Source organism: Pieris brassicae, chromosome 8 (assembly GCF_905147105.1).
Source record: "Pieris brassicae chromosome 8, ilPieBrab1.1, whole genome shotgun sequence".
Taxonomy (NCBI): Eukaryota; Metazoa; Arthropoda; class Insecta; order Lepidoptera; family Pieridae; genus Pieris; species Pieris brassicae.
In genome coordinates, this window is record NC_059672.1 from 18,257,876 (window position 1) to 18,284,833 (window position 26,958).

Below are 26,958 nucleotides of genomic sequence, written 5' to 3' on the forward strand. Positions count from 1 at the left end.
CGGAACTTTAGCAACTTGATTGAATATCGATCTTTAATTAACTGTCTAGAGATTCAATGTCAACAGTAGGCGGTCCGTAAATGATGATGGGCAATGATAATGAATAATAAATACCTACATCTAAATTCTAAATTTTGAGTATGAAGAATACATACCTATATATATTTTCTATATAGAACAATTCGTTTGTTCGGTCTAATTAAACTTATCTTTGTTTAAAGAACTGTAGCTTAGCATAGTTTTCTAATTTAAGAACATTAACAAAGTTATTTATGGTTCTAGAGATAATCTGTCAGTTTCTCTATGATTTTAACAAAAGTCTAGATTTCAATATAGAGCTTCCTTGACACACCGCTGTAACTCCGCCATATTTCAAAATCCTATCAAAATTAAAATCTTTTCATACAAAATTAAAACATGCCGTTCATACATTTTTAATTTGTCAAACTATTTATGAGATTTATTTAATATACACATGAAAAATGACGAAAGTGAAAATGATGATTCGTCGAATTTCTCGTTCCATTTGGAAAAGAAGGGGCAGAGTTCGTATTTAAATAATATAAATAAATTAACCAGCTCTACGCTCGACCGCAATGAAATGGGCAAGGGAATGAATCAGGAAAAATTTTACGATTGCACCAGTGTTCCGCGGGTTTCGCACAAAGAAGACTTCTGTCATATTAAACTGGTAACTTTTATTATTCTTAATTTATGCAAATCTGCAAAATCACTACCCTAAGATAAATTATTTTGTTCGTATCTGACTGACACGATCAATATATACGATACATGTGTTTCACAATTAAACTGTTTCTCACTTGTAACTAGATAGTTCATAATAGTAGAGGAGCCCACGGTGCTAAATGGGGATTTACTCGAGCGTCGTAGACTCTTATTGAGTTGTAAAGCTTAGATAATAAGAACAAAAACATGTAAGATAATGTAAACCTTTTCATCGGTGGTAGAGCAGCTATAGATTTTCAAAAATATAAAAAAAAAACTTTTCGATGGACTTACTCGAGCGCGTCAGATATTGATAGCAGCCATGTCCTACGTATTTTTATTAATGTACGTACCTACTTATGTTAATCTGATTGTTTGCACGGTCGTACGCAAGGGTTGAAAATGAAAAAAAAATGTAATCGAGCGCGTCAGATTTTCTAAGGGGACGTTAAGTGCTAAAAAAAGCTCTCTAAAAGATATCTGACGATTTGGATGTGACGCAAACTCGCGGCTATTATTAGAATATGCAATATTCGCCATTTTGATATACTCAAGCGCGTCAGTTTAAGATATATGGTTCATCTTTATCTCCTAGACGTGCTGGCTCATAATCTGATGATTATCTGGAGGGATTCGCCTAATCAGACAATTAAAAAAAAATTCAAATCATTGAACTTAATTAATTGAGAAGCTCAGGAAATAGCAAGCGTGTGTTGTTCAAGTAGAACTTGTATTTATTATATATTTTTTTTTAACTCTTTAAAATATCATTAACCGGGCTACCTCGACGATATTCTAAACTATTTATACATTTTCTAATGTAAATTTTATTGATTTTTGCAAAGTAGTTTCACCACAAAATACGCACTTTAATATTCTCACAGTCAATATTTTTAAACTACTATAGTAATCATGCAGCCACACGTATTAAACTTCTTCGACGATTTTTCTTACTTTGGCTTGTGGAAATCGCCACATTATATATTTTTCATCATCCTTGAATTATTTCCTTCAAAATAAAAAAAAAACCAGCCCTCTCGAGAATGTCGAGATGAAGTTTTTTTCCAACTTTGCCGCCCGCCTTTTTTAACATTTATCTTAACGTCACTTGCAAATTGTCATATTAGTGAAATATGTACACTTTTGTATGTAATTATCTAACCCTACTTTAATCTGACGCGCTCGACAATATTTGATAATTTTTTTCCCTAATCTTATCCTTGACGGACGGCCATATATATGGGGCTCATATTTGGTGGAGGTACTTCACCGGATACAAGGTATCTGGTCCCTGTATATCTGCCAAGCTGTAGTAAATCCCGAAATACCCGCTTGGTCTCCCTTAGTATAAAAGACTTACCTACTACAATTATTCATTTGCATTACTTCACAAAGAGCTATCGCAAAGTCTATCATTAAAGCGGGTTATCTAAGCGTACACAAAGTAGGAAAATACATAGAATACGGTTGTTATAACCGTCAAAGGTTCATACAACATTATTTATTTATTTTAATTAATAAGAAAGCATTATAAATTAATGATGCACTATAATTAGTGAGTTCTGGAAAGACTTGTAAATTTCAGGACACAATACACAAATTAAAAGACAGCACGAAGAAATTACTTCATATATTGGAACAAATTAACGCGAAAACTCGTAAAAAACTCCGGATTTGTGACAATACCGTTGACGTTGATGGCGTTGCTCAACCTAAGTCCTTGTTAGGAGTAAGTTTTTCTACTCAGTTCCACAACATTATGCTCCGTATTATACAATGTCACTCAATTTTAAATCTAGCTTAATGTGCATTTTTTCTGTATGAAGTTTGACATTTTTGACAGCGCTCAAGATTGTGACTTATATGATCCTACATGATAGTATGTATGCGTACGTATGTTTAAAGTGAAATGTAACATTGTTTAATACTGATGAAAACAATAAAGGCACAAATATATAATCTAAAATGTCATATTTCAAGATACACCTAATAAATTTACTTTTAAACTTTAATTTAGAACGCATTACTTTTAATTAAAACGCTTTCATATTTGCAGATTTCAGCTTCTCAATTAAATGTATCAGATATAGTTCCAAATGAAGCCTTGGTCCGACTAGAACTCCAAACTAGGATTATGAAAAATATCACTATAGACGTACGTAATCTTATTTTTGTTTAATAAACAATTAAGAACCTCGGAAAAGTTTTTTTTTTTTATTTCTGCGCTGCGGTTTTATCTACTTATAAATACATCCAACCTTTAGAGGGTAGAGTTTATCGCACTAAGGGGCCTAGCGACGCTTAAATAATATAAAAATTGTGTTATAAAAAAATTATAGCATATTCATTTTAATCATTTTTAAGTATGAAGACGATGACTGCTCCATATACAAGAGGCTAACGAGAAAATGTAATTGTATGAATAATACAAACTACAATGACCTGGTGATTCATTTCAATGAGAACTCAAAATATACGACAAATAGTTTTGGCGAGATTGTAAAAAATTTGCGAATTTTGAAGAAGTTTCTATACATAGGTGGTGAACATACGAAGAATGCACTTATGTTTCTGAATGAGGTAAGGAGTTAAGATATAAATAAATTTCGTCCGGAAATTTTGCTTTCATTTTAATTTTTAAATCTTATCCTGGACAGTATTATAAGTGGTACTCCACTAACCATACGTTTTCTTAATTTTTAAACAAAATTTTGTAAGTATTTGCAGAAAGTAATCTTCATATATACCCAATGTCTATTTTAATGATAACTGTGTGTTTATCAACTAATAAGTGTTTCGCCCAATCGAACATAGTCTAGTAATTTACAAAATAAAATTATCTCAATTTGAATACCAAATTAATAATTATTTGTAACATTGTAATTTTATAATGTATGACAGGGTCTATTAGAGTCAAAGGTCCCGGAGAAGATTGAAATAATCAACGGATGTGCCAACGCAGACATTTGCGGCGTTTTCGACGAACATTCCATTGTTATTGTTTGCATATCGTGGCCTTGTAATAATGAGTACTTTGGCGATTCAAACAGTCAGGTTTGTTAACAATGATAGTTTGTTTTTAAATACCAAAATCAATTTATTATTCTTTACTTTCGGAGTATAAAATATAACGCATTTTCCACTTTTTCGTGTTGTATTCTTATAAACATTCTGCAAATATAAACCGGATATATAATGTTGATTTTGAGTTCTAGAACACTCGGTCAATAACAAACTTCATGCCCACTCTCTTTTAAGGCATTAACAGCGACGTTATTACATAAACTATCCGAATTCGAAGATGGCAGACGGTACTTGAACTTCAGTTCAAAGATAACAAACGATATAAAAAAGGTTTTACGAAAGAAATCGTCTCAGTTAGACGTTGAAATTATCGAAACGCTCCACGAAGTATTGAATTTATTAAGGCCGATTTTTGTGAAGAATCCAAATGTTTCTTACATCTGCAAACCGGCCAATGAAGGTAAAACACTTGTTAACAGAGCACAAAACACGCAATGTATAAGCCCTTATAGATATGGAAATGTATTTTGGGCAGAAGTTGAATATAGGAGAAAGATATTTCCAACTTTCACTGATTAGGTAATTATAGGCCGATGCACTTAAGAGGCAACTTGATAGCATGCTTTAGGGGATTAAAATTCTGGATTCTAAGATGTAAATAGGTTTCTTAGATCAGTAGGTACGGTTTGAAGAACTACACCACCACTACATTTATTGTTCTTTGTTAGGGAATGCCAATCATTTGTTTTCGGTTATACTGCAGTTCTAAAGATTTAAATGCTATTATATGATATCGCTTGCCTCAGGGGACAAAGACATTAAAGCAAATCTTTTTTTTTTATAAAAGAAGGTAAAGCTATTATTACTCAGATACTAAGTAAATTACATATGTATATCCAATGAATGCTGATTATTATTCCTATTTGACGATTAAACCATTGTTGTTATTTATTTAGTATAAATATTAAGGAAATATGTAACTAAATTTACACTACTGCAATTTATATGATTAGACTGAAGAGCCAAAGCGTTTTACAATTGTTTCACTGTTTACACATAATTACGTACCGCGCATTACGGTGGCACGAATAAAGACTTCTTGGTTTTATAAAACATTAGCAAAAAATCTTAACAAAATTACGTTTATAGCACCCAAAGAAGTCAAAAATGAGAAACGCAAAAAAGGCGTAACAGTCCTTTACGAGTTTGTTCCCCGGGGCAAGCGAAAGTGGATTACTGAGTCTAATGAATATAATTTTTGACATTAAAATTACGTATATTTCGATAATTTGTTGGGCAATCAAGTTGCATCTTTGATTTAGATATATTCACAAAAATCCAGCCGCGTTACATAGATTTTTTCAGGTATTGGCAGTAGAACAATAAAAGATTTGGTTGAATCCCGCAACCACATGACGCTAAATGAGATTTTTATGCATTTAGACTTACTAAGAAATTTCAGTAAAATAGATTTTGGTAAAGATGAGTTGGTTTTAAATTTGCCAGCATTGATACTGCTCTTTAAAGATTTATTAATGGAATATGATAATAGCGAAATGAATATATTGATTATGAATATGTTAACAAATCTTATGGCGAAACATATAAAAAACGCTGAAGATGAAAATGATCAAAAATCTAACTTGAACGCCATCAGCGATGTCACAACTAAGGTAACTCATTACAAAGAAACAATATTATTTTATGTTTCTTTCTTAATCTTTATATTGACACGTGCCTTCTGTGCCTGGCAGACACTGTTGATTTAGCATTTAGAAAGATACTCCATTAGCCGTGGTAGATCAACAGAATCATAGATTAGATATATCGTATATATCATCATCATCAAATGATGATAACTTGATCATTGATAAGGCTGTTTACATTGTATTAATGTTTCCAACAATGCAAAGAAATATGAAATATGTTACTGAACAGATTTCGTATTTATGAAACTTTGTAAATGCTTTAAGTAATTCTTTCGTGTTAAGTCTCTTAGTCTTAGCAGAGAGCAGACACAAATAATCGTCAGTTTAAGTGTTTTCATAAGCAGATTTCAAATGTTTTTTTGACGTGATAACGTCGTAATAAACCGATGAACGCCGGCTGCACGCACGAAAAAGCATGGCTCATTGTCCCGCTACGCTCATTGTACGCTTAAGCCCCATTTATCTCTCTTTTCCTCGAAGTATACAACCATTTCATCAATGTTTTGTTATGACGTCACGTTAAACTATCGTCCGTAAACCGAATTCACAGACACCTTTTTTTTTATTCTACCCAAAGAATATGCTTGGCCTCTTAAAATATTCGACGTCGTTTTATTCGTTGAGTAGATAGTTAGTTTTTGGAATATATTTTGATAAATGTTATTTAATAATATTTAAATATTATAAATACATTAGATAATGGGTTATTTACAGCCGATTGAAAAGAAAAACGAAGCTATTCAAATGCCACCGAAAAGGAACTCCAAAAAGGCCGGGAAAAGTATGAAAGGACTGGGCGCGTCCCCTGTGAAACTTATGAATAAGTCTAGACGGAAGAGTAAGTTAAACAGACTTCAAAATTGATTTTCATTAAGCTTCACAAGTCTGAAATTTTAAATAATAAATTATTGTACATCAATTTAAAGAAGAAGCTGTGCTCAAAATAGAAAAGAAACAATGAAAAGCCAGTATCATCTAACAATAATTTTATTTGAATCCCGTAGCTTCATAATTTTATTTTTGTTGTTTCCGTAGAAGGTTTTGTATGAGTTTCCCAAGTGATTTGATGACGCGTAAGTAGCTTGTAGCATTTATAATTAAAATTCAGTTACAGATTGGGAACCTGCTAATAGCGTCAATCGATCAAGAAAATTCAGTAAAGGTACATATTTTTACTGATGATTGATGTAGATGATTCATTGTATTCCTGTATCTGTTCCTTTCATTTGATCATAATAGCACTCAAACATAGAATTATCCAACGATGCGTACAGCCAAAGTTAGAACGGGCGACCTTAAGATTGAGAACTATAAACTTTACAGCCAACCACTCAATCATCTAACTCGCCACTTCTTAAATATAATTTTGACCTTGTCACTTAGAAACAATAAGCCAAGACCTAACAAAACGTTCATGTATCAATCAAATTAGACATACGAATTAAAACTTATGTTTAGCCTAAATTTGTTGTTATACCTGTATACATTGCATCCCAGTCCTTATTACAGTAGGGGAGCCCAAGCAGGGATTTAGGGATTTACTACAGCGTGGCAGATTAGTATACAGGGTGATACCTCGTACTCGTAAATATCAGAAATTCTCCAGCGCGTCAGATTAAGGCAGGGTGAATTAATTACATGCTAAAAAGTGTATATTACACGAATCTGACAATTTGCAAGTGACGTAAAGAAAATAATATGTTGTCAATCGTTTTTCTAATTTTGAACCCTTACGTACTACCACCCCCATTATCCAAATAATCACATTAACTTACATATATTATTAAAAAGGCGTAGGACATGGATGCTACCAATATCTGCCGCACTCGAGTATGTCCATGGCAGTTTTTTTTAAGTTTTTGAAAATTTATAACCGCTCCCTCACCGATAAAAAGGTATACATTATCTTACATTTTTTTCTTATTATTATATAAGCTTCGCAACCCAATAGGTATCTTTGACGCTTGAGTAAATCCCCATTTAGCATCGGCTCCCTTACCATTATACTATAACAGGCTTTCTAACATATTTTTTTTTTTTATAATTTTACAAAATATATCTAATAATACGAATATAGCTCTGAGTCAGTACACCATCTGTATTGATTAAGATATGCATTTAATTATAATTTACATAATCAAACGTATATATAAAATTGACTAGTCCCAAAGCCTAAATAATAAAATTATTTTAACTCAATTTAAAGAAGATGCTGTGGTAAAACTAGAAAAAGAAAAAAGACATTCTTTAGTTTAACAATAATTTTAGTTGAATCCCGTAGCTTCATAATTCTATTTTTGTTATTTCCGTAGAAAGTTTAATTTAAGTTTTCCAAGTGATGACGCTTAAGTAGCTCGTAGACTTCACATTTTAAATAATTAAAATCCAGTTACAGATTGGGAACCTTTTAATAACTTCAATCGATCAAGAAAATTCAGTAAAGGTAGGTACATATTTTTACTATAAACTACTATTATAGTCTATTTATTCCTTTCCTGTATCTGTTCCTTTGATTTGATTGTTTATATTTTAGCCAAGTACGCTCATTTTAAGGTCCTCGAGACGTGTTTGTTTCTTTACTATATTTTACCATACCAACCAATTAAATTTATTGTGGTTATACATCTCACAACTTTAGCCACGGTGTATATAAGATAGTTTATTGCTGTTTTATATCCTTATTTTATTTTCAGATATGAGATCTTCAATCATAGTGGTGCCAATAGAAAAATAACACATAGAAATAAATAAGTTTATTAAAATAAAAACTAGCAATATATGCTTGTTGCATTTGCTATATTATAAAACATTCAATAAAAAATGATTTCTGATACAAACATCCTTTTTTTCCATAACTTATTTATAGGAGTTATAAAACTCCCTTTTCCTCTAAAATATAATTATACAGAGATAAAAAAAATAATAGGCTGTTAAATGCTCAAGGGAATATGATACAGATACTGTTTTAAATTAATATCTGTTAGATCTTATGGCAATATTATTTAGTCAAATTCTCTACTATTATCCATTCTATTGTGGTAAGTCAAACTTCTTTTATTCTGAGGATGAGGAACATTTGATTTGAAAAGCATAGCTAATAAAATATAAAACCCACCAACAATTTTACTAAGAAAATCTAGGAAACCTAAAAGCATAGGAGTAGAGTTTTTAATTAATATAGATAATTCCCTCAATAAAGCTAAAATAAAATTACCAAGGAAATTAACAAAAGCTGTACTGCCTGTGAATATAGCAATAATGAATGCAAAAACAAAAGTGACAAACTCTTTTGCATTTCTTATTGTTAATGCACTTTTTAATGTTTCTTTAATTTCACTAATACTTTCATTTAAATTTTCTTTAACTTCGCTAACTTGGCTTACATTATTCTTAGGCTTTTTATTAGCTCCTGTTAGTATAGGTTCCAATTCTAAATATGAGTCTGTGATGGGCCTTATGCAATTTAATGATATTAATATTTCATCAACTCTGAATTTGATACTTTTTACTTGAAACCAGAATGGGCCGAATGGTTGATTATCTATTTCTGTCCACAAACATAGGCTAGGTGATACATTAACACTTATAGCATTTGAATCCGTTATACCAATCCAATGTAACAATGGAAACACAGAACGAAGTCTTTGAAGAGCTTCAATCATATCCCTTTTGATTTCTGCTTCAGCAGCACTTATAACAACGACATCACGATAACCAATTCGTTGATCTACAAGTCTTCTTTCAAGATAGCGGCCTAAGAAAATGCGAGAACGCAGTAAATCTTTAACATATTTTTTCACATTTAAAACAGCCATATCTTCAATTCTATCCAACTGTGTCGAATTTTCAGACGAATCTGCAGACGGACTTTGCACTGAAACACTCATTTTGTATGCTTTGCTTTTATAAAAAATAAAGTGCAAATTAATTCCTAAGATATTTCAACCATAACAAAGCTTAGAAGTATAAATAATTTTTGACAGCCGTCATATAATTGTGACACAGATGCAATAGAGTGACACTGACTGTAACAGCTACATTGGAATCAGTATTCAGTGATGCCAACTTGTATAGAATGTTCCCGCTAGGCAGTGATGCCAACTTCAAATAACGCTAAATATCGATGTAAAACCCCAGCACCACACAACGCAAGTAGTAATAGCTGTTAATTGTTATTACAACCTTATAGCTTTTTAATATTTCAGTTTATATTTGGTTGCTGATTGTGTTTGAGGATTAATATAAATTGTATAGATATATGTTTTTAAGAATAGGAAATCAATTTCTTGATTAAAGTACCCCCTAAATAAATGTACCTCCTAAAAAGCCCTGAACATTTTATTTCTCCCAAATTTGGTGGGAAAACTCCCTAGTTGGCATCACTGATGCGAATGATAGATAAATCAAACTAGTGATCATTTACAACAGATTATGTATTGGGTAGGTCCATTCTCTTTATAAGTTAAAATCACGATGTGTCTAAAAAACGGATTTAGTTCAGTTTTGTTTAAAATAGGAAGTCTGGTTTTAAATTTTATCTGATAATATTGAATTGAAGTTAATGAAGATTAAGAAAATATTTTTTTGTTAAGATTCTTTTATTTTCAAATACTACAAATTTTAATTACATATTCTAAAGGTACATCTTTCATAAATGACATTTGTTTATAGCATTAAAACACATTTTAGATGTTACAAATAATAGCGAATATATAAGAATAATAATTAATTATATATTCCTTTGTACATAATTCAATATATTTAATTCTTTTAAAAAATAACGCGTTTAGCTTAAACTTATAAAGAAATAAACGATATAAAATAAGTCTTAACCAAAAATTGTATTTCATATAAAATCTTCTTAATAGGAATTCATTAAGGCAAATACACTTAAGGGATATTACCATATATGTTAGGTTAGGTTACTCAAAATGTTTCGTAATGACATCAGCTGAGACAATTAATATATAAAGCATCCCAAACTATCACATTGAATCTAGAAAATGGTTAATTAGTGAATTAACTATGCTCTCAGAGCATACAATAAAATCTTATCTACTTTAAAATCATGAATAAACTTACAATGTGCCTTACTTTTATTACATTAGTAATTCAATAACAATGCTATACGTAAACAACTTCGTTCAACATAAAAAAAAAAATATTTCGACGCTTGCAGTGTTGTTTGCTTAGCGCAAAGTATCTTTGTCTAACACCTCAAGTAGAAATTCTTCACAATAAAAAATCGCACACATATTTTGTTTAAAAGTAATATTTTTATTCTATGGCAACATTGTTTTATCTTCAAAAGATTTTGTAAACTCTCTATACTATTGTTACTTGTATTCTATCTATATTTATAAAATAACATAACTATAATAAAATAGTAAAAATTATCCCACAAAATGGTTTTGCAATTATCTATTTAAATTTCAAATAATTAATAGCTAGACATCTAATAAAATTATTTTTTCTAGTTAACACATTACTAAATCTAAAACCGATATGCTGTATAAAAATCAATATATATTAAAAGGAACTTAATTACTTTGTTATTAATTATCTAGCAATTTATTTAACTGACATTCTTAATCATAAGCAAGACAGACGTAAATATTATGTTCGATTCATGTGATTTTAGTTTAAAAAAGCAATATTGTGTTTCGTAATATAGGGCACCTTTTCCAACCCTAAATCGTAATTTAAAAATATCATCTTTTTTTTACGACAAGTCATACCTAATATAAGTGAAATAGTTTTAATATAAATTATCCACAATACGTTAAACACTCTAAACGTAGAAAAGTCAATAATTAAGTACTAGAATTGACTACTAAAGATCTAGCCGTTATCTATCCGCCCTAAGCCATTCTAGATTTGTATATCCCACTACTCACAACCTTTATACCCACTTTCCTTAATTCGTTGATTAATTAGACATACAGATTTCCTCGGAAACCCTGTTTAGGCCAACAAAAAAGAAACTATACCCGTTGGTACGAAATTTCTTACTCTTTGCCAACTTAACCGTCTCGAATAAAACCTTTTTTAAGATAAAAGTAGTAATGTTTTGCGTATTTAAAGAGGAGGAAAATTCTCAAGTAATAATAGCTAAAGCCTTAATCTAACATTACGACGTGAAATTCACAATTCATAATCTGTAGACTATACTAAAACACAGCCCTTAGGAAGGACTAAACGTCACACTTACATATGTCAGCTGTCAATCAACTATAAAGTTAAAAGTTATATTTTATCTATGCACAAAGACCGAACTTTTTAATCTTCTTGTTCAAATAAAGTAAATCAGTCTCAATATATTCAACTTCTCTTTCACAAATTGTGTTTTGATAAAACATTAAGAACGTTGTTTTACTAAACACTACTCAAAGACTGATTCAATTCAACCGCTAAATCACTTTTATAAGTACAATAAATACTGCAAAAGCTTTCACCTATAAACTAACTAACCTAAATACTATCCAAAACGAATAAGCGAGACAATATTGTTGACTAATTTCCACTTATAACTGTCAACCGTTGTCAAAACCATTTTTTGAATCGAAACACACTCTGTATATAAAATTGACAAACTATTTAACAATAAGAAAACCGCGTACACTAGTTAGGAACTTATCAAAATTGTCCTGAAACCGAATTTTATGGGTTCGTAAACCGTCAAACAGAACTCCATTCGTCAAAACCGTGAAGGCCTCTTCTAACCGCGGAACATTTGCGGGGTCGTTGGCCGCGAAGGCATCGATTAGCTGCCGAGCTAAACCTTCCAGCAGAGCCGGTTTCACACACGTCAAGGCATAAATGGCTGCCCCGGCCGCTGGAATGGAATCTGGTGGAATTTCCATCTTTATTATCAACATTAGCAGAAGCTCCGCCAACGAAAGGAGAGACATAGCGTAGGGGTTGTCGGAGCCAAGTGTGCGGACTTTGTTGGCGATACCAGTGATGGTGTCGCAGCAAAGTGTCGACACATCGCACGATACAGCGGTCAGACCCACCCTTAGAGCGGACACTACCATCGCGAAATCTTCCACCGGAAGATTGGTGAGCTGGAAAGGACATTCCGCATTATTTAACAGTTTTTTTTTATTTAACGATTTCCCATTTTTATTTTAAAAAGCTTTCGCTGTAAGCAAAAACAATAACATATATCAAAGTCGTAGCGTCAAAAAAACACAAATTGACAGTGAGAATACGTACACGACAAAACACACTCGGAAAACCGGATATGACATACCTGATCGTGATTCTCCAAATCGCGTATCATCCGGTACGCGTGTAAGGCCAACGTCGGTAAGGACAAGAGTGGCGGTGTGACCAGAGGTAATAATAACCGTAAACCCCTTGCGCAAGTTGGCCCTACATTTCCTTCACCACTACGGGCTATTGCCCCAACTACTTCCATTATCGCGCATATGTCCTAGAATTGTCATTAAATATAATTAACCTGTGGCTTATAATAATAATATATCCATAATATACATAATTATATAAATAAAAAACAAAAAGTAAGTAGGCTACATAAGTTATTAGGCAACAGGCGGCCTTATCGCTAACAAGCGATTTCTTCCAGGCGATCCTAATATGGAACGAATAAAAAAAGAAACATTTACGGAGGGTACGAGAAGTGCATAATTAACTAAGTAAAAAACTCTAAATAACATGCAACAATAACTAAAATTAAATTAAATTAAATCCAAAGAATTAAATAATCATATGTGTAAGAGCTCTGCTAAGGGATAATTGACTCACAATTAATATATATAAGTAGTAGCTAATTACGAGGCAGAAGAAAAAATATCAAAAAGAAGATTTTTATATATTTTTAGACACTTGAGTCTCTGAGTGACTCGTATGACATAACATATATATATATATATACAGTGAAACCTGGTTAAGTGGGACCTGGTTAAATGAGAAACCTCTATTATCGAGAGCTGCAACGAAGTCTCGGTTCTTTTTTATTAAATTACCTCTGTTAATGGGACTTTTTGAATCTGGTTAAATAAGATTTGAATTTTAAGATTTTTTCGATGTTTACCTCTATAATTGAGACTCTGTAGCTCAATTACCTGTATAAGTGAGACGTATTAATAAGGTTTCAACACGTTTTGACGTGTTTGTTTACGTACATTTCTCGTCGTCTCACGCGCATGTTTTGATTGTCAGTACTACATATCTCATGTTTTGCTAGCAACTAGCAATCAAATACAAACAAACATAACCGATTACGATTACGCCATTTAAGTCATAAACTTTCATACCTACATAAAATTCATAACATCAAAAATACGCATTTTTATTAACATAACCTCTGCAAATGAGACAACTATAAATTTAAACCTGTTTAATTGGAAAACTGGATTATTGAAAATCCTCAATAATTGGTACATATGTCCCTTGGGATCCCAATTAACCAGGTTTCACTGTATATATATATATATATATATGTGTGTGTGTGTGTGTGTGTATATATATATGTCAGGGAATGCTCGGATAACCTTCTATTACTTGTCAGAATCAGATTCGATTTATTTTGTTATTATTTAATTGTTTCATTTTGAACATTATTACGACCAATCACAGCAAATGTTTCTAGAAGGATTGAGGCGCCATCTTGACTTCGGACAGTGCGCCCACGCAGGATAGCACTGATGGAGTATTCAGTGGACCATTGTGGAGATGAGAGATTGGACTGAATTGTGAGATCTATGCCCTTCACCAGCGGCTCGTTATAATTTAAGCTAAAGTATTATTTGTAGTACTAAAAGTAAGTAATCTAGATTAAATATTGTTCGATATTCGTCTTGTACCCTCGTGACACCCACTAAACACTAATGACGATCAATATCGATGGAGTGATGATATGTATTATCTGTGTGTGTGTTTAAAATCGAACTCCACAGCTGGATCTATGTATATGTGTTTTGTGAATTAGATAGTTTTTATTTTACGACTGGACTATAATCATAGCTTGTTTAGACTGAGAAAAATCTGTTGGATTAAAAAAAAAGGTTTTTTCTTAAATTTAGATATATATAAATATAGACTTTATATATTATTTGGCCTTATGTAATAAACTCGTAAGTTTATTTCTTTAAAAAAGTCTAGCAATAAATTGAGATAATTTATAAAGGATAACTATAAGCAAGGCGACCTTTATAGACTCGATAAGTCTGCTGCAATATTCTCACCTCATAAGCCTCTTCTTCAGCGTCTTGAGGGATGCTGGTGATTTTGCCAGAATTCCAGCTCATATATACTTCAAATGTCGTGTTGCATACTTCTAAGAACCTGGAATCAAAATCAAATAATTCAAAATTATAAAGTGATTTTATTTAAACATATACATTATACGCACATTAAAGAAAATTAAATCATATATAATAACACATATTTAGGCACCAAACTCTTAACGACTTAGCGATTATACTTCACATGCTATGCGCATACGCATTAATCTTCCAGGCGGTACAACCGTTTTCTCTTTACTCCAAATATTTAAAAAATGTGTTTATAAATGTGTGTATACTTATAAGTTTTTAAATTCTCTCAGACTCAGGCCCGTTACGCAATACGTATATCAATATTAAATCTAGTTTTCAAGACCCGTCAAACCATTATTTCTACATGAATTTTGACATAAGAGAGTATGATTGTAAAAGCTACGGGGGTAAATAAAAATAAACAAATCAGTGGCGCTAAAACCTTTTTAGGTCTGGGCCTCAGATTTCTGAATCTGTCTCATGACATCAATCTTATAGGCAAGTAGATGATAAGCCTTCTGTCAGACACGTCGACTTTTTAGATCTAAGATCGGTTTTCAAGCGAATGTTAAATGCGCACATAAAGAAAGTCCACAGCCGGGAATCGAACCTACGACCTCAGGGATCATGGTATAAAATCTTGGGAAACACTGGTACAAAGGCTAAACTCACCTGTTAACATTCTGTTTTTGTACGGAATGCAGCATTCTCTTTGCGCTCCTAGCGAGGAGGTTTATAGCTGGCAACACCACGCCCGGGTAATTGTGGTACTTGAACACTATTGCAGGGACCTTATCTAAAGCACCGAGCAGCATCATAAACTGCTCATCCACAGATCCTACCTATGAAATGAAAAAATGTTTCTATATGAAATTGGATATTTCATTAAGACTATCAATTTAGACATCTTAACACTTACGTGTACCCACTAATTTCTCAAAATAATATCAAGATGAACTAACGAAAAATGTCTATTCTAAGAGTTCAAGTTTCATCAAAACCGGTTCAATGGTTAGGACAACTACGGATTTCTGGAGGCAAACTGTGCTTAACGTATTGAGATCATATATCGATCATATTAAGTCAATTTGAAAAAAATATAATGTCAGATGCTGACATCTGTCAGATGTGACTACTATGACAGTTATGAATGGCTATCTACGCATTTCTGTCGGTTAACATATTGGGATATGCCAACTTAAAAAAAATACAACGAGAGATACTGACGTCAGATGTGACTATGAAACTTTGACATATTGACATATGCCAGTTGCAAAAAAGCAATGTGACTGACATGTCAGATGTGAGTATGACAATTAATACTCACTTCGTGGACTCCCTCGGTAACCCCAATAAAGCAATCAAGCGTATCAGCGAGCATATTCCGAACCGGTTCAGTATCAGAGTCCATATTTAGTATATTTTGTAATTTCTCAGTCAGAGCCACGGTACTTGTCAAAAGGCGGGAACGAGCTTCACCTAAAATATATTTTTTTTTTGTTTTTAATATTTAAAACAAATACAGTAATGTTACATAAGACAATTTACGATACGATTTCAACTTAAGCGCGTATACTGTCAAATGTCAAACTTCATAAAGAATGTACTGACAGCGCTTGTCAAGTTTGACGGCCAAAATACTGCTATTTATGTGTATGCTATTAAACAACTTACGACATTAATTAAGTAAAAATACCTTCAGAATATGTAGCAGCAATGGCGAAGGCTCTATGTAGCTCCCGCCTAACGTGACCGGGAAGATTGTTACCCGCGGCCTCCCACGCCACTAACGACAGGAACTCCTCGCAACTGGCTAAAGGACTTTCCCTGTAATTTATTCGATTATCCGATAATAATAATAAATCTTGATTGATAAAAGAATAATGGTTGTGACAAAATTGATCCAACGCTATTTGAATAATCATAATAATAATACACTCTGTATTTGACAGTGCAGTGTGGCTGAGACTAGTTATATGTGTGTGTTAAATGGAATCACAGAGTCAAGCCCCCTGTAGAACCGAAATCCAATTCGGCTGAATCTGGATAATTTGACTTTCTCAGAATCCATAGATCGAGAGATTTTATTATGAAGGGGAATTCCCTAAATGCAAAATCTATGAACTACTAGTCTCTTTAACTTACTCACCATAGACTACATGTTTTAGTCTATGCTCAATGTTCTTAATTTAAATATTTTGTTTAATTTATTTTGAACAAGATTTATATACTTTTTTGCACATTTATGTTTTTTTTTTTTAATTCAGTAAATAATTAAATAATAATAATTTAAAGTTTATACACACTAATAATGCTTTCTATTTTATTTTCTTCCGTGTGTGTCCGTCTCTTTTTACTGTCGCTTTTAATTTTGTTTTTATTTTTTATGTTTATAATTATAAATTATAAATCAGTGATTACACCGTTTCATTATCTTTCCCTTTTCATCACAGCATCAATTTTATTAGACGAAAAGAGACAATACTATGTGTGAAAAATTGTCAAATCATTTGTGATTTTAATTTACAATTCAACATATAGAAAAATGTTTACTCACTTGCGATGATTGTGCGCAAGAGTGGCCAGTAATTGTGTAGCGTGTGTTGCAGCAACAGGCTGAGATGAGAGATGTCGTAGAACGGCCGCTGCTCGTCGCGTTATTCTACTTATTGACCACACAGAACCTTGAGAACCAGTCCCAAAAGCGCTTTCTAGCACCTGGAAATTATTACGAAAATTTTACTTTGAATCTTCAACCCGACAAAACAAGACAATATTATTTTAAAGCTTTTGTTACTAAAATAGACTTTAAATACTTACTTTTCGTATTTAACGAACGGCCATTTTGACAAGAATGTAATTCTAGAAATGCCTTTATTAATTTAAATCCAATAATTTAAAATCAAGAACACTACTGTATAATATTTTTGAAGTGAAACTTCTTTTTCGGCGTTGTAAAAAAAATTACCGTCACATTGTTCGGTTACGCGTCACATTTTTCCGTTAGGCGTTAGGTTAGTCTTGTCCCTACCACGGTTGATTCAAATCCATTAATAACAAAGATATATAATAACGATAACAATCATAGTAATAAATTATAAATAAATTACAATTAATGAAATTCTGTAATAATCTTAGTAGTAATAAGGTTAAATGAAAGAATTGTATTATTTGTATTCATGTCTATGATAATAAAAACCTTTTGTTAAACGTTATCTAATTTAACTTCACTTAATCAATTTCTGTAAAGTTGCATATTTTTTTTGAAGTTTCACTTCTTACGTGTCTACACTAATACACGCACACATTTTTTTCTACAATTTAAACGTCATTATTAGCGATGTGCCGAACAGTATATAGATTTAAAGAAATTTATTCTCATTAAAAATGTGTTTAAAAAAAAGTATTAAAATAAAAGACTAGACCACGACTTCAACGTACGCTAATTTTTAATACTATTTATATTGAGAGGAGTGGAATGTTATGAATAGGTTAGATTTATTTATTTTTAGCTTTAAAGATAATTTCAGAAGTTTTCATGGTATTAATACAAAAAAGGTTATAGGCCAAGTTTTTTTTAGCTTGAGAAATTATTTGTTGTATTGAATGACCAAAAAATAATAATCAGGTAGCATTTGCAAACTGTGTAATCTGGTTGCATAAGCCTAAGTTATGTATACTATTTACATAGTTGAACACCAATAGAGGTCCAAGAACCGATCCTTGTGTGATCCTTAAGTACGATATAAATATTTTAAGTAGTGAATGACTAACGGTATCAAACGCTTGTTTAAGATATATTCGATTTTAAGTCCGATATATTTGAACATTTGTTAATTAATTACGTTAACTAATTTACATAATAATTTAACTACATTTACTCTCTTACTTAGGAAATGCTTTCGTTACCTGCACTCTTTTTGTCTTCTCTTCTTAACATCTCTTACCTCAGAATATTGCGAAGACTGTTGCATCAAGTATGAATTGGCCCATATCTTGAGCAACCATGAAATTGTGGCAGATAATTCAGGGCTGAAGACGGACCCTAGCCCAGCTTCTAAGGCCGCGTATTCGTACATACTTATACGGAGTATCTCACCCATTATTCTGAAAAACAGTATCGTTAACCTATAGAAAATATTATAGATATTTCCGTCCAATATCGTGATTCCCAAAATGTTTCAATGGATTGTAATGAAATTGCATAATAATTTGCGCTATCGAAAATTGCTTAAACAATAAATTTAGGGATTATTATTATTATTATTATGAGTCGTGTGTATGGCGAAACTAGGAGGCTTTTGTCAAGAGACAAGCTGATCAGTAGTAATAATACTAATGAATGTATAAAAAAATTTCATTTTTCATTTTTTACATCTCGTGGTTGCAAATCTGTAACAATTTTATACTTTTATACACATATAAAGATTTAGTAAATCACAATATATATAAATCTCCTGTCACGATGTTTGACCGCGATGGACTCGTAAACTACTTAACCGATTTTAAATTAAATTGGCACACCGTGAGCAGTCTGGTCCAACTTCTTAAGTTAGGATAGCTTAGATCTTTAATTATAGTCGCAAATTTATTTTGTTGCAAATTATTTGTCTATAATTAATTGACAGTCACAATTATCTGTTAACTCCAAAAGATTCTAACAGATGTCGATACTTTTCGACTGGGTTGAGTAAGTAATCAATAGATGGCACTGCTATGGTAAACCGGCAAACGTGTCATATAAGCTACAATTTAATATCATGATTACCAAGGCTATTCAGGCTGATTATTCAGGCTAAAGTATAAATTAAATTTATTTTGTAGTATACGAAAAACCTTGAAATTCAATTATTTCTTGAAATTTAATTTTTGGTGTTAGCATAGCGAACCAGGTGTTGCTTAGACCGAAGTGTAAATCAAATTCAAATTATAGTGTCGATAATACAGTGAAATTATTCTTTCGTGTCGCGGTATTAAGGCTAACTAAAACCACATTAAGGAGAAACGAAGTTCGCGGGGGCAGCTGGTACACATATAAAGATTTAGTAAATATTTTATAAATCTTTCTATATTTTTATTTTTTTAAGTTAAAGACTATTTCTTTACATATAACATAATGATTGATTTAAATGTTTTTTAGACATTTTAATTTAGTATAATAAATAGCAAACTTAACTTATAAATAAGTTTCTTTATTATATTATATATCGATCGGTGTTCTAAAATAATTTTAATTTATATAAGAATATCGCCTTCAATGTAAGACGGTGTCATATTATTTCGGGTTGATATTATAGAAATATTAAAAATAATCGTACAATTTTTTTTATTACAATACAGAAAAATGTGTCTAGCCCATGCCCCATTCGGTAGTCAGTAGTCTGTCTACTAGTGACCACTGTGTGTGTCCACAGGCATTATCACTTGCCTATATGATTTAGCTTTAGGGCTGTGCAGCGAAGAGAAATTAAGAAATAAACCAACGGTTTCAGAACAAAGTTCTTCGGGACATGGGACACCATAGTACATTAAAAATGAAAGCATCCACAAGGATCTTAATGTAGATACAGTCCTAAATACGGCGAAACGGTTTGCCTTAGCTCACATAAACAGACTACAGAGCCATGTGAATCCTGAGGCAATCCAACTTCTTGACACGACAGGAATATGACGCCTAAAGAGAATTAAACCTAGTGTAGTGAATGTGCAAGTGCGGTATCTTAGATATATAAACCTAGTGTCAAAACATTATAGACTCCTAAGACTGTTAGTGAACATTGCCCTAGTTTATGTATTGTAGAAAATTTATAAGTAATATTATGGAGTTACTTATTGTATAGACTAGATCGTAATTCTTGAAAAGTCACACTCTTTTTTGTAAACTTTATTGTAGGAAAAAAATACTATAGTAAGATAGTGTATGTATTTTTGTGAATCAATAATTTAAGAACATACTTAAGTATAGGATCGACATTGTCAGTACTGGAGCTTTCGCCGACCAAGTAGCGAAGTGAGGCATCGACATTCGCGTTCTCAGACATACTGTATTGCACTATCTCTGTTGGTATCATAACTGTTTCGCCCTCCACACAATCCACTGCTATGAAGTGACCTAAAATATTCAATTTTTAACCCTTAAACCCCAACTTTTTAGCATTTAGGGTTAAACAAACCTCAAAACTTCGGCCTCTTTTTTGTTTAATAGCAGTAATTGCAACGAAGAACATTCCAAAGTATTCAAAAAAAAAATTAACAAAATTGTGTCCAGTTAATTTTCTGGATATTTTTTTTCTCATTATGTATACGATAAATAAATAAAATTTTAAAAATTGATGGCTTTTGTATAATTTTAAAAGTATTATCTAGTCTATAGACAAATAGTTGAAGTCGTATATCAAAGTAAATTTGTATAATCTAGACCATCGTATTAGACAACATTTATGTTATGAAAGTTTTACGAAAACTTCAATTTCAACAATTATTTATTTATACTTTTTTACTATATACCATATTATACAAACAAAAAACAAAAAGGAAGTAGGTTACATAAGTTATTAGGCAACAGGCGGCCTTATCGCTAACAAGCGATTTATTCCAGGCTACCCTAATATGGGAGAGTAAAAAAAAACACCTACAGAGGGTACAAGAAGGAGAAGAATATGAATGCGACATTAAAATAAACCTAATTGTGGATGTTTCAATAGTCAACTACAATTTCATAGTTTTTAAGACATTTCCCCCTGTTATATTTTAAATACCTGTAATCATTAATATCCAATGCAGATCCTCAAACAGGGTGATGAGTTGCTCCCCTCCGCCCACAGACAATTTGCCCATGTGCATTAATTGCAACTGTGATTCGAGTCTGAAAAAGTGCGAAAAATCTATATAAAATTATGATATACATTTAGTACCTCAAAATGTTCCTGACTTCTGTCAAACGACGTTAGTGTTGATGTTAACAATTTCCTTGAACACCAAATGCTGGTGATTAAAATAGTGTCGAAGTTTTTTGCCAGTCCTAGCTCCACGACCTGGACTTGAGAACTGGCATTAAATTTAGACCTTTCTTTAAATACTGACGATAAAAATTACACCAATATCAATAAGTTACTTTTGATTTGATGCGTTTTAGAAGAAAAAATAAAATGTAATTCGTTAGATTTTTTCTGCAATTAAAACAGATCTTCATGGATGCTAAAGAGTTTACGTAATTTGTTGGTTTTTTTTTCTTAAATTAAAACTAAAGAGACTTTTTTTTGTAATAGGAAGCAAACGGGCAGGAGGCTCACCTGATGTTAAGTGGACCGCCTATGGACACCCACATTGCCAGATTGCTCGCAAGTGCGTTGCCGGCCTTTCAATATTAATTTATTTTTTTATTAATATTAAAAAAAATGACTTAATTAGTATAGTTTCACCCTATTAACTCTTTATTTTATTTTACCTATGTTTCGTAAATGAATAAAATCAATGGGGCAACAACCTTTTTAGGTCTGGGCCTCATATTTCTGTATCTGGTTCGTGATAATTTGTTTATCTATTAGGCAAGTAGGTGATCAGCCTTCTGTGCCTGACGCACGCCGTCGACTTTTCGGGTCTAATGCAAGGTTTCCTCACGAATTTTCCTTCACCGTTCGAGCTAATGTTAAATGCGCACATAGAAAGAAAATCCATTGGTGCACAGCCGGGGATCGAACCTACGACCTCAGGGATGAGAGTCGCACGCTGAAGCCATTAGGCTAACACTGCTCATGTTTCCTAAATGACACTGAACGCCTCGTAAACAGCTGGGCCAATTTGAATGAATTTTTTGTTTGCGTTTGGGTGACGCCCTGAATGATTAAGATTCACAAATCAGCCTGGCTGAAGGCGCTGCTGTGGGTAACTAGGTTATTTATCAATACATCAAACAAACAGCTGGTATACATACATCTTCTGTGTATGAGTTTGTAATTAAACTGTTAAAGGTCCAGACAGATTTTGATGAAACTTTTTGTATGTTCAAGTGGACTAGAGAATGATTTACATTATTTGATTTTTTAAGACAACGCCTCGGATCCGCTAGTGTATTATAAATCTTTGAATATATGTTTCTAACACATTGTGTTGAAATGAAAAAGACAATACTTTCATAATGTATTCGATATTTTGTATTGTCTTTTATTAACATAGCTTTTACACATTTAAAGAAAACAGTTTTTTACCGGAATTAAGCTATGTATTATTATCAACTTATAATTATTTTAGATAATTTAGAAGTTTCGCGTGCTTTATAGCGTGCGTGGTCATGGTGACTGAAGACAAAAGCTTTTGAGTGTCAAAAAGTATCACAGCTGTAGAGAAAATTATTAGAGAAAATCTGTATTTATTTCCCCGGAGTTGATATCGACTAAAAGATGAAAGGTTTATAATTATAAGTTTATAATAATACATACCTTAAATCCGGTAAAAAAACTATTTTCTCTATTCGATATTTGTTTAGACTTTAAATCGCAATTCTCACACTAACCTCTTACTTCTTTCAGTTAACAGTGTAAACAAAACATGGCAACAATGCGCAGGCGCCTTCCTAGCTATCGCCCCAATCGTCATCAGCACATTACTATGTAATTGTCTCTCGTCTTCGTGTATATCATCATTTATATCTTCGTTACAACCGTCACTGCTTTCTGTACCTCTTTAAGAATAATACAAATAAATCGCATAATAACCCATCAAAAAGGCATGCAAATGTCATATTAATTATCATAATCGTAATGTTAAGAATAGATATTTATAATTTTTCTCAAGATTCTAAAAAATACCTTGCCTTTTAAAATTGATTAAATTCATGTTATAAAATTCAATATCAATACGTTATATATAAAAATTAATTGCTGTTCGTTTATCTCGGAGAATGGCTCAAGGTTTAAACGATGAGAAATAAAAAAAGTACGGGAAAGTCCTATCTGGAAAAAAATTCGATGTATTTTGTCTTTATAAATAAATTGTTACTTGGTAGTCATATATGGTTTCAGACATTTGTGTTTCATAGCTGTAGTATAAGGTCCGATCCTTTTGGTCTGATTAAAAAAATTGTATAAAGTTTTGACACAAATATACGTTATGTTATAAGTAAAAAAAAATAAGGGGAATTCAAATCGGTATTCATTTGTTATATTTAACCGATTATAATTGGGCTACCGGTCTAAGTCTTAGTCACGGTTTCCTCATAATAACCCTTACTGATGGAATAACTATTTTTTTAATCCATTTGAACAATTATTTAGGTTGAATAAATTATAAGTATGTAACAAACTTACCTAGTTCCATCAGGCGGAGCTAATCGGCATTGTAAATATGTATTAAAGATCTCTATACAAGGTCCCATAAAGGCCTCGTTCGAAAACCCATCTGTTTCGTGGGTAAGAGAACTCCATGTGTGTAGGAATTTATTTAATGCCTCTCTCCAAACTGTGTCGTCGTTAATCTAAAAAAAAATTATAAATGTAGATTTCTACCAATTTTTATATATATTTGCGCCGATAGACAGAAAATCCATTGGTACAGTCGGCGATCGAACCTACGACCCTCAGGAATGAGTCGCACGAAGCTACTAGGCTAACACTGTTCATATATATACTAGTCTCTAATAATTTGGGTAGTTGATACTAATGTTCCTACTAATCTAAAATATTTTATTGTTTCGGCGCAAATCAAACATTGAAAATAGATTAAAGACCCAAATATATTTCCATAGTTTAATTATATTATCATAACTCTGTTATTGATTAAATTAGATCAGTGTTATTGCAGCATAGTAAATATGTACTTATCCGACTCAATTCATCACAGTGTAAACGCAATTTGACTAACATAGATGCAACAGTGCTGTAGGTAGCTGTACTTAGTTAAAATCCCAAAAGATATTTGCCAAGAAATCCCAAAAACTTTGACTATGCAAATAATAAGTTTCTATAATTTGTTAATGCAGGATAATTATTGACTTACCCCTTCCTCGATGATAGAACCTCTTATACAATGGCAAGTGTATGTTGTTAAATATTGCAAAAATGCCGGTGGGGATGCTGCTATCATAGGCGGAGTAAAAAATTGAACCAATCTGCAATAGATATCAGATATCCCAAGCATTTCCCTATCAAATGGTTGTATCAATGAGAGCATCCTCATAAAATTATTCACATAGTTGTCATAATATTGCTCTTTCAGATTATTCCCTGATAATATAATGCCACTTAAACGAGCCAATTGCACGAGACAGGTTAGTGATGGATTAGCCAACTCTGGATCCATCCGTACATGCACATGGATCTCAAAGAACAAAGCTATCAATTCTGGTTTCAATATAGTATCCTTCCAACGAAGATTCAAACGTAAGGCTGGTGCCCCATCACTTTGATATAAGGATTCAAAATCACCTATCAGCCTTTTAGAAAGCAATGGTGAAACATGAAACCAACACAGGATCGTTTCAACTATAGTTAGAAGTTGTTTCGTCAATAATGCCTGATCGCCTTCAGGGCGAACTCCAGAGCGGACAATTTGTTCCAAGACACTAACAGTAAATCTAAATATCCGCTTTAAATCTGTAGCCTCAAAGGATTTCTTAAGCCAATAGTGAACTTCCCATGTTATACCAACATCAGCAGATTTTACTGTGATGGCGTATTCTTGCATTATAGCCTGAATCATAGCACAGGCTAACTTCTGTTGACCAATAGGAGAGCCTAAAATAATTTTCTCTAATTCATCTAACAAAGCTTTTCTGTCTCTTCCAGAATCATTTATACTTCCTCTCTTTATTATCACTGCGATTGTCTAAAATTTAAAGTAAAAATTATTCAGCATTATATGATCAATTTTCAGGTATCCTATTATTTTATACAGTACATTAAAATTACCAGTGTAACAAATTTAGCTATATTTTATTATGTGACAACACTTACTATTTAGCCATACTCTGAGCATGACAATATATAAGATTCATATGACATTTTTATATTACATTGGTTACACATTGATAATGTAACATGCTTTTTAATGAAATTATTTAGAGATGATTATATTTTTTAAATTCTAATCTAGACCAGCCACTATAAAAAAATTATTAATAAAAAACTTTGATTTTAATACAGCTATTGTGATTAATATACATTCCTTTGAACATTTTGTCTTATAGTATGTATTCATATTATATACCTGAAGCAATTTATCTTTCAGAAAAGATGGTGTTTCCTTTCTAAGAAGGTAATTGACTAAATATTCTCGGAGAGATGAGATATCATTATCAGTTAGTAAATTCCATTCTCTGATGAGAGCAGTTTTTAATAAACCAGCTGCTTCAAACAAAACATAATCAGATGAAGATTTTTCTAAAATCTCACGGCACAATTGATATGGATTTTTTGAATTTCTAAATTCCAGAAATACACTTTCAGCTTGATGTCTTTGCATAGATGTAACCAAATTAGGTGGTGCCTGAAAAGTTTATTCATGTAAACACAGAATAGTTTTATTATTATCACTATACTCACATTTTTTTAATATTTACCATAAGCATTTGAGCAGCTGCTTCTAATGTCTGAATAACCGAATTATCCATTATGTTTACAATTTAGAAAATACAAATGTTATGAAACTGTAGGAATATACTATGAATGCATTATCAAAATTTACAGACGATATTATGCGATTTACACCATAAAAGATGAACAACCCAATATGTGAAAATATCACTCGTTAAATTTTATTCTGCAAAATATAATATATATATATATATTTAACAAATGTATCAAATAATTTCTATTATTTTCGCACTTTCGCAGTTGCGAGTTGCGGCTTTCAAGTTTCAAGTATTGCAGATGATGATTGACAATTGACATAAACTTTTAGTTTTGACAGTAACATAAAGCAACTTATAGAAAGTTCAATAGAACGAAAGCTATCATTTTTGATCATCTTGGCTCATTTATCTTAATATTATTTCATTTCTAATCCGATGTGGATATTCGTCCGAAGTCAAGATTTAATATATTTTGACAGTGAATTTCATCCAAACATAGACCGCGTTTTTCATTCGTTCATATTATAGACCGTATAGATTAGAAGATTGAAGGCACCTACTGGCTACTCTGTACATTGTACGATGTCAGACAACCGCGTATATAATATACTTTGATTTGACTTTTGTTAAATACTGAATGAATTCTAAA

At 32.0% G+C, this 26,958-nt stretch overlaps 3 protein-coding genes across 5 annotated transcripts; 1 reads left to right on the forward strand and 2 right to left on the reverse strand.

Annotated features, from left to right (window-relative positions):
* The first annotated feature begins 349 nt into the window (after nucleotides 1–349).
* Nucleotides 350–8,288, forward strand: LOC123713463. 2 transcript variants are annotated; one of them, XM_045667134.1, is made up of 11 exons: nucleotides 350–691; nucleotides 2,312–2,455; nucleotides 2,783–2,881; nucleotides 3,091–3,306; nucleotides 3,628–3,780; nucleotides 3,985–4,210; nucleotides 5,116–5,423; nucleotides 6,174–6,297; nucleotides 6,568–6,621; nucleotides 7,849–7,902; nucleotides 8,153–8,288. In XM_045667134.1, the coding sequence occupies exons 1-11, from the start codon at nucleotides 476–478 to the stop codon at nucleotides 8,191–8,193; spliced, it is 1,635 nt and encodes a 544-aa protein (XP_045523090.1). In that variant the 5' UTR covers nucleotides 350–475; the 3' UTR covers nucleotides 8,194–8,288. The 2 variants fall into 2 exon arrangements, with proteins under 2 accessions (XP_045523090.1, XP_045523091.1); XM_045667135.1 differs by lacking the exons at nucleotides 5,116–5,423; nucleotides 6,568–6,621; nucleotides 7,849–7,902; nucleotides 8,153–8,288 and having other exon boundaries at nucleotides 6,174–6,247.
* LOC123713464 lies at nucleotides 8,199–9,453 on the reverse strand. The gene has a single exon (XM_045667136.1). The coding sequence runs from the start codon at nucleotides 9,344–9,346 to the stop codon at nucleotides 8,462–8,464; it is 885 nt and encodes a 294-aa protein (XP_045523092.1). The 5' UTR covers nucleotides 9,347–9,453; the 3' UTR covers nucleotides 8,199–8,461.
* A 794-nt stretch (nucleotides 9,454–10,247) lies between these two features.
* On the reverse strand, nucleotides 10,248–26,591 carry LOC123713350 (exportin-4-like). 2 transcript variants are annotated; one of them, XM_045666959.1, is made up of 15 exons: nucleotides 26,298–26,591; nucleotides 25,946–26,224; nucleotides 24,737–25,564; nucleotides 24,049–24,215; nucleotides 23,256–23,423; nucleotides 21,502–21,608; nucleotides 20,699–20,855; nucleotides 18,691–18,850; nucleotides 17,301–17,461; nucleotides 16,440–16,570; nucleotides 16,071–16,222; nucleotides 15,416–15,585; nucleotides 14,672–14,771; nucleotides 12,715–12,897; nucleotides 10,248–12,526 (listed from the first exon to the last, which is right to left on the reverse strand). In XM_045666959.1, exons 1-15 carry the CDS (start codon nucleotides 26,346–26,348, stop codon nucleotides 12,053–12,055), a joined length of 3,288 nt encoding a protein of 1,095 aa, XP_045522915.1. In that variant the 5' UTR covers nucleotides 26,349–26,591; the 3' UTR covers nucleotides 10,248–12,052. The 2 variants fall into 2 exon arrangements, with proteins under 2 accessions (XP_045522915.1, XP_045522917.1); XM_045666961.1 differs by having other exon boundaries at nucleotides 12,118–12,306.
* Between the last annotated feature and the right edge of the window lie 367 nt (nucleotides 26,592–26,958).

Bases quoted from the DNA above. Each gene is read 5' to 3' on its own strand.
- LOC123713463 (XM_045667134.1), top strand. From the start codon at position 476: ATGAAAAATGACGAAAGTGAAAATGATGATTCGTCGAATTTCTCGTTC. The intron at 2,882-3,090 runs GTACGTAATCTT...ATCATTTTTAAG, and splicing joins TGAAAAATATCACTATAGAC to TATGAAGACGATGACTGCTC. The intron at 3,781-3,984 runs GTTTGTTAACAA...CTCTCTTTTAAG, and splicing joins TTGGCGATTCAAACAGTCAG to GCATTAACAGCGACGTTATT.
- LOC123713464 (XM_045667136.1), bottom strand. From the start codon at position 9,346: ATGAGTGTTTCAGTGCAAAGTCCGTCTGCAGATTCGTCTGAAAATTCG.
- LOC123713350 (XM_045666959.1), bottom strand. From the start codon at position 26,348: ATGGATAATTCGGTTATTCAGACATTAGAAGCAGCTGCTCAAATGCTT. The intron at 15,586-16,070 runs GTGAGTATTAAT...TTCATTTCATAG, and splicing joins TTACCGAGGGAGTCCACGAA to GTAGGATCTGTGGATGAGCA. The intron at 14,772-15,415 runs GTGAGTTTAGCC...TTTTGATTCCAG, and splicing joins CAAAAACAGAATGTTAACAG to GTTCTTAGAAGTATGCAACA.